This window comes from Pongo abelii, chromosome 18, assembly GCF_028885655.2.
Source record: "Pongo abelii isolate AG06213 chromosome 18, NHGRI_mPonAbe1-v2.0_pri, whole genome shotgun sequence".
Lineage (NCBI taxonomy): Eukaryota > Metazoa > Chordata > Mammalia > Primates > Hominidae > Pongo > Pongo abelii.
This window is the reverse complement of record NC_072003.2, coordinates 32,614,828-32,622,550: the sequence shown is the minus strand read 5'-3', so window position 1 is coordinate 32,622,550 and position 7,723 is coordinate 32,614,828. Positions and strand designations below refer to the sequence as shown.

General features: G+C 52.3%; 1 protein-coding gene across 1 annotated transcript; it reads left to right on the top strand.

Moving 5' to 3' along the window:
- The first annotated feature begins 1,087 nt into the window (after positions 1 to 1,087).
- On the top strand, positions 1,088 to 7,472 carry DCTPP1 (dCTP pyrophosphatase 1). The gene is made up of 3 exons (XM_024233395.2): positions 1,088 to 1,303; positions 2,017 to 2,127; positions 6,641 to 7,472. Exons 1-3 carry the CDS (start codon positions 1,203 to 1,205, stop codon positions 6,939 to 6,941), a joined length of 513 nt encoding a protein of 170 aa, XP_024089163.1. The 5' UTR covers positions 1,088 to 1,202; the 3' UTR covers positions 6,942 to 7,472.
- The last annotated feature ends 251 nt before the right edge of the window (positions 7,473 to 7,723 follow it).

The window sequence follows — 7,723 nt, the reverse complement described above, 5'->3', positions numbered from 1 at the left end:
TGTTGCATGTATCCAATCTTAACTGCTGGATAATATCATTTGTATAAATATACCTCCATGTACCCATTCTTCCGTTGATAGTCATTTTATTTTCAATTTTTTTTACTCTTAGAAACAAAACTGTAATGAACTTCTTGCATGTGTCTCTCTGCACATATTCATTAATTTCTCTAGGGCATATACCTAGAATTGCAATTGTCACAGCCTTGGGATTTTAATTTCCAAATTCTGACTCTGCCTTTTCCTGCACTTTCTTACGCTTTCACTTCCAGCAAGCTGGAAGCCTCCTTAAACGTGGAAATCAGAGATAGTAGCCCTAATAAGGGTACAATAATAAATAATTCTTTGCAAGACTACACCTGTTCTAGGGTTTCATAAAGATCTCTGCTCCTCCCATGGCCAATAACTCAGTGGTTCTGATTTGAAAGCAGCAACTCTGTGACTCGCCACCTCGCGTATTCCCTGGTGTGAGTGAGCCTGGAGTTCTCGTGTGTGGGGTGGAGGAGCCGTGCTGGGAACCCATGAGGCTGGAGAGGCCGGCACAGGCCAGACCATAACGGGCCACGTGTTTCAGGGCAATGTACGTTGCGCTGGGGCCTACTGCCTTCCTTAGGACAGGGATGGGGCGACCTCCATCGTTTCAACCACAGGACACAGAGATGGCGGGGAGCTGAAGTCCTACTGCCGTCTGATCTTACTCCACTCTTCCCCTTCAATCCCATCCAAATAGTGTGGGGGTTGGCCTCGAGGGTTCTCAACGTCCTTAAGCCCTGACAGATTTAATACCTATGCATAGGGCCTTTCATTTATAGGGTTTTCCACCTGACGGGCCCTCTTCCGCTGCCATTTCGCTTTGGCGCCCTCTGGCGCCCATAAAGGAAGTGACGCGCCTGGGCTTCCCCCGCCCTCTGCCCTTCGTTTCTTCCCCGGGTCGAATTGGTACCTATACCTTTAGACACAGGGCCTAACGGAAGAATTCCAGGGCCTAAGACTAGAAACGCGCGCTTGAAGCTCCCTCAGATTGGTCCAGTGAGGGAAGGGGAGGGCTGTAGCAAACTCCACACAAGTCATTGGTCTCTTTCCTCAGGCTCCGCCCCGTGAGGCAATAGAGAACTCCCGTAATTGGTCGGAGCTCTGGAGGCGGGGCTTCGAGCGCGGCGCGTGGGTTTTCCGTGAAGTCGCGGCTGCAGCGGGTGGGCGGCATGTCTGTGGCCGGTGGGGAGATTCGTGGGGACACGGGGGGAGAGGACACTGCTGCTCCCGGCCGGTTCAGCTTCAGCCCGGAGCCCACGCTCGAGGACATGTAAGCAGGACTGGCCCAGCTCGGGGTGGGGAAGTCGCCCCTTTCTCCCGCGTTTTGGGAAGGGTTCCTCCACGTGGTCGGGAAGCGGGCTGGCAGCGGGGCTCGGGTCCTGGCTCTGTGGGCTGTCCCTGGGTGAGCCTTCTTACCTCATCTGCAAAATGGGCGCAGCGGTGCACACCTGAGGCAAGGGAAATTGGGTGGTGCCTCCGAGAGATAACTAGGAACGCCCTTCAGCCTAGCCCTGGGAAGATACCGGCACCCGATACCGCCTCTGCTCTCCAGGCGCCGGGGGTACGAGAGGGGCAAACGAAGTGCTGAGAGGTGGGAGACGTTATTTCTTGCTGGAGGAGGTCAAGAAAGGCTTCTTAGAGGAAGGGCCTGTGGAACTACCTTCTGTAAGAGAAATTGCATTTTGATGTGCGGCGATTCTAGGTGGAGGAAACTGCAGAAGTAGCAGCAGGAGATGGAATAATGAAGAGGGTTTTGTTAGTTTTGGCGAGATGTTAAGGGCAGCTCAGGGACACGCCCGTTTTATAGATGAGGGAACCAAGTTCCGGAAAGAGGAAATGGCCTGCACAATACCATCCAATGAATTAGTTGCAGAATCTCCTGGTCCCAGGCCCCCATTACATACTACCGGGGTAGCTGCCTCTGGCCCCTGCATCATCCTCTAACCCAGAGACTTGGGCTTACACTCCTTTGTCCTATTTCAGCCGCCGCCTCCATGCTGAGTTTGCTGCAGAACGAGACTGGGAACAGTTCCATCAGCCTCGGAACCTCCTCCTGGCTTTGGTTGGGGAAGTGGGGGAGCTGGCAGAACTCTTGTGAGTAGATGGAAAGCTTCCTGGTAGAGTCTGAGTTGTGGGGGACGGGAGGGGAGCATTTATTTGGTCTTCAAACATTCATGGGTTCAATTTCCCCTCCTGATTGCAAGGCTCTTTGCTGTTGTTGGGATGCAGAGAGGACTCACGGGTCCCTGCCCTCTAGGGGCACTCAGCCTCCTGGAAGAGAGAGGTGTGAGGTGTGAAAGCATCAGGGCAGGTCCCGTCTAGGAAGAAGCAGTGGCAACAACCCTTTTCCCTTTTTTGTGTTTCGTTTTTTTTGTTTTTGTTTTTTTTTGAGACGTGGTCTCGCTCTGTCGCCCAGGCTGGAGTGCAGTGGCTCAATTTCCGCTCACTGCAACATCCACCTCCCGGGTTTAAGCAATTCTGTCTCAGCCTCCCGAGTAGCTGGGACTACAGGTGCCCCCCACTACGCCTGGCTAATTTTTGTATTTTTAGTGGAGATGGGGTTTCACCATATTGGTCAGGCTAGTCTCGAATTCCTGACCTCAGGTGATCTACCCGCCTTGGCCTCCCAAAGTGCTGGGATTACAGGGGTGAGCCACCACGCCTGGCCCAACAACCCTTTTCCTCTGCCTCTGGGGCTGAAAGGAAGGTATTCTGTAGAGGACCTGCCTGTGGCATTCCAGACATGGGAACTATATTTGCAGGGGCAGTGAGGCAAGAAAGGGCAAGTTCAATTCAGGGAGAATCTGATGCTCCTTCATTGTAAGCATCTTGGGAAAAATCAGGGATTTGGGATCTGTTTTCTCTGATGTGTCCCAAATGCCCAGCATAGTAGGCGCTCAACAGGCACATGTTGGATGAGTGATAGGGCTGTGGAGGAGAGGGGTGGGAGTTGAACCCACGAAGGTAGGATTAGGGCTAGAGTGTGATGGAGAGTTTGGACGAAGACCTGACCAGATATGAGTGTTGGAAAGGTCACTGTGTCTACAGGGTGGATTGGATGGATCACTGAGAGAATGGGACAGGGGACACCAGAGAGTTGGCTGGTGTAGACCAGGCAAGAGGCGATGAGCCCTAGACCAGGACAGTCATTTTTTTAAGAGAAAGGGTCTCACTCTGTTGCCAAGGCTGGAGTGTACTGGTGTGATCATAGCTCACTGCAGCCTCAGGAGCTCAAACGATCCTCCCACCTCAGCCTTCGGAGTAGCTGGGTCTACAGGCGTGCGCCACCACCAAGCCTGGCTAATTTATTTTTATTTTTTGTAGAGATGGGATCTCTCGCTGTTGTTGCCCAGGCTGGTCTCAAACTCCCGGTCTCAAGTGATTCACTCGCCTCACCCTCCCACAGCACTGGGGTTACAGGTTGAACCACTGCACATGGTCTCATGACAGATTTATGAACATCACCTATGTGCTAGGTCTTCTAGAATTGAGGTATGGCCTAGAACAAGGCAGAAAGGTTTCCACCTTCACAGTGGAAGGAGATTGACAGTAAATCAGTAATCTCATATTAGAAGATCCAGGAATTATGAGAAGTTCTATGAGGAAAAGAACACAAGGTGATGACCCAGTCTGGCCAACATGGTGAAACCCCGTCTCTACTAACAATACAAAAATTAGCCAGGCATGGTGGCAGGCGCCTGTAATCCCAGCTACTCAGGAGGCTGAGGCACAAGAATTGCTTGAACCCGGGAGGCAGAGATTGCAGTTAGCCAAGATCACACCATGGCACTCCAGCCTGGGCGACAGAGCAAGACTCTGTCTTAAAAAAAAAACAAAAAAGGGGCCGGGCCGGGTGGCTCACACCCGTAATCCCAGCACTTTGGGAGGCTGAGACGGGCGGATCACAAGGTTAGGAGATTGAGACAATCCTGGCTAACACGGTGAAACCCCGTCTCTACTAAAAATACAAAAAAATTAGCCGGGCGTGGTGGCGGGCGCCTGTAGTCCCAGCTACTCAGGAGGCTGAGGCAGGAGAATGGCGTGAACCTGGGAGGCGGAGCTTGTAGTGAGCGGAGATTGCGGCACTGCACTCCAGCCTGGGCGACTGAGCAAAGCTCCGTCTCAAAAAAAAAAAAACAACAACAACGAAAAAGGTCCAGGTGTGGTGGCTGATGCCTGTAATCCCAGCACTTTGGGAGGCCAAGGCAGGCAGATCACCTGAGGTCAGGAGTTCAAGACTTCAAGACCAGCCTGGCCAACATGGTGAAACCCTGTCTCTACTAAAAAATACAACCATTAGCTGGGCATGGTGACATGCCCCTGTAGTCCCAGCTACTCAGGAGGCTGAGGCAGGAGAATTGCTTGAACCCCAGAGGCAGAAGTTGCAGTAAGCCAAGATTGTGCCACTGCATTCCAGCCAGGGCGACAGAGCAAGACTCCATCTCAACAAAACAAAACAAAAAAGACCAGCCTGGCCAACAGGCTGAAACCCTGTCTCTACTAAAAATACAAAAATTAGCCGGGTGTGGTCACAGGCGCCTATAATCCCAGCCACTCAGGAGGCTGAGGCAGGAGAATCGCTTGAATCCAGGAGGCAGAGGTGGCAGTGAGCCAAGATCACGCCATTGCACTCCAGCTTAGGCGACAGTGAGACTCCGTCTCAAAAAAAAAAAAAAAACCTGCCAGGTGCTGTGGCTTACACCTGTAATCCCAGCATTTTGGGAGGCCAGGGTGGGGCGGATCATGAGGTCAGGAGATCGAGACCATCCTGGCTAACAGGGTGAAACCCCATCTCTACTAAAAATACAAAAAATTAGCTAGTTGTGGTGGCGGGCGCCTGTAGTCGCAGCTACTTAGGAGGCTGAGGCAGGAGAATGGCGTGAACCTGGGAGGCGGAGCTTGCAGTGAGTCAAGATGGCACCACTGCACTCCAGCCTGGGCGACAGAGCGAGACTCCGTTGAAAAAAAGAAACAAAAACCCACAAGGTGATGAGCCAGGAGGTGACATCTAGGCTGAGCCCTGAATAACAGGAAGGAGCTAGCCCTGGGAATGATGGGGGATGGGGAAGCATTCAAGGCAGAGGGAGCAGTGAGTGCAAAAGCCCTGTGACAGTCTAGCCTGTGAGCAAGGCAGAACAAGCCAAAGTGGCCTTAGGCGGGGAGTGAGAGTGGTGGGCAGTGGCATTGGAAAAGACAGGCGTCAGCCCATGCAGGACAGGAGGGCTTTGTCAGGAGTTTAGATTGTATTCCAAGCACAGTTTGGATTTTAGCAGAGAAGGGGAAAAATATAATTTGTGGGGTTTTGTTTTGTTTTGTTTTTGAAACGGAGTTCTGCTCCTGTTACCCAGGCTGGAGTGTGATGGTGTGATGGCGGGTCACTGCAACCTCTGCCTCCTGGGTTCAAGCGATTCTCCTGCCCTCCTGCCTCAGCCTCCCAAGTAGCTGAGATTACAGGCATGTGCCACTACGCCTAACTAATTTGTATTTTCTGTAAAGATGGGGTTTCACCTTGTTGGCCAGGCTGGTCTCAGACTCCTGACCTCAGGTGATCTACCCACTTCAGCCTCCCAAAGTGCTGGCATTACAGGCATGAGCCACGGCACCCAGCCGATTTTTTTTGTTTCGTTTGTTTTGTTTTGTTGTTTTTTTTGAGACGGAGTCCTGCTCTGTTTCCCAGGCTGGAATGCTGTGGTGCGATCTCGGCTCACTGCAACCTCTGCCTCCCGGGTTCAAGAATTTCTCTGCCTCAGCCTCCCAAGTACCTGGGATTATAGGCGTCCACCACCATGCCCAGCTAATTTTTTTGTATATTTAGTAGAGACGGGGTTTCACCATCTTGGCCAGGCTGGTCTTGAACTCCTGACCTCGTGATCCACCCGCTTCAGCCTCCCCAAGTGCTGGGATTACAGGCGTGAGCCACTGCACCAAGCCTGATTTGTGCTTTTAAAAGATGGTGTGGGCCGGGTGCGGTGGCTCATGCCTGTAATCCCAGCACTTTGAGAGGCCGAGGAGGGCGGATCACCTGAGGTCGAGTGTTCGAGACCAGCCTGGCCAATATGGCAAAACCCTGTCTCTACTAGAAAAACAAAATTAGCCGGGCACGGCGGCACGTGCCTGTAATCCCAGCTACTCGGAAGGCTGAGGCAGAAGAATCGCTTGAACTCGGGAGGCGGAGGTTGCAGTGAGATCGTGCCATTGCACTCCACTCCAGCCTGGGCGACAGAGCGAGACTCCGTCTCAAAAAATAGAAAAGATGGTCTGGGCAGGAGTAGAAGATGAGTTAGCCGGGAGATGAGTGGGGAGGCTTCTGCAGTGGTCCAGGTCCGAGGTTTGGTCTGCGATGGTAATGGCTAGGGCTGGAGAGAATTAGAATTGGGCCTCAAAGCTTTGTCTCAACAAATGAAACATTCTTTTGGCCACTCCTTGGCCCAGGGAGAGACACAGACATCTTGGTATCATCTGTTGGGGTCTCTTCCCCACCTGACTCTTCCCAGGGCCCAGATTGGTTGGGTCGTCCTTGGAGGTGGGTGTTATTACTGCAAGGACTGGCAGAGCCCATTGCCCCAGGTTACATCTGAGTGTGTGTCTGTCTGTGTTCTGCTCCTAGTCAGTGGAAAACCGATGGGGAACCTGGCCCCCAAGGTTGGTCCCCCAGGGAACGGACAGCCCTTCAAGAGGAGCTTAGTGACGTCCTCATCTACCTGGTGGCCTTAGCAGCCCGCTGCCGTGTGGATCTGCCGCTAGCAGTGCTCTCCAAAATGGACATCAACCGGCGACGCTATCCAGCCCATCTGGCCCGCAGCTCTTCCCGCAAGTATACAGAATTGCCCCATGGGGCCATCTCTGAAGACCAGGCTGTGGGGCCTGCGGACATTCCCTGTGACTCCACAGCCCAGACCTCAACCTAGAAAGATGGCCACAGGACTTGCAACTCAGGGTGGTGTCTGAAGAGCAGAGTGGCCTGGCCCTGGAGCCTTTTTCTAGTCTTTTCCGAATAGATCATGGGCCTGAGGCCTCCACTTCTTGAGGTCTGAGGCCCAGCAGCCTCTAGAAGGTAGCCTCCTGGTGTTTGTTCTCCCAGTAAAATGGTTTTGGGCAATAACTTATAGATTCTTCCTGGATGGCCAGGGAGGCTCTGTCTCAGCAGGTGATGGCGGGGGGACCAGGGTTGCCTCTGAGACCCATTCTCGTGTTTCCCTGTTGTACCTTTTGCCTGCAGGGCAGAGAGATCTGGTTTCTAGCAAATTCCCAGTAGGATGTCATGTAAGTTCCTTCCCCCTCTTAGAGATTGAAGGCTGTAAGAGTCCAGATGATGGAGCCAGGCTGTCTGGCTTCAAATGCCATCTTTGACACTTGCAAGCTGAATGACATTACTCAAATTAATCGTTCTGCACTTCAGCTTCCTTGTCTATCAAATAAAAAGAATAGTACCTGCCCAATAGGGTTGTGAGGTTTCAATGAGTTATGTGAGTGCTCAGGGCGGGGCCTGGCACGTAGTAAAGTACACTTGGTAAGTTTTGCAGTTACTGTTATTACCTGTTTTCCTTTTTTTTTTTTTTTTTTTTTTTTTGAGACAGAGTCCTGCTCTTGTAGGCCTGGCTTGGAGTGCGGCGGTATAATCTTGGCTCTCTGCAACTTCTGCCTCCTGAGTTCAAGTGATTCTCATGCCTTAGCCTCCCAGTAGCGGGAA

Coding starts and splice junctions, on each gene's coding strand:
- DCTPP1 (XM_024233395.2), top strand. CDS start 1,203: ATGTCTGTGGCCGGTGGGGAGATTCGTGGGGACACGGGGGGAGAGGAC. Junction 1,304..2,016: donor GAGCCCACGCTCGAGGACAT/GTAAGCAGGACT, acceptor GTCCTATTTCAG/CCGCCGCCTCCATGCTGAGT. Junction 2,128..6,640: donor GGGGAGCTGGCAGAACTCTT/GTGAGTAGATGG, acceptor TTCTGCTCCTAG/TCAGTGGAAAACCGATGGGG.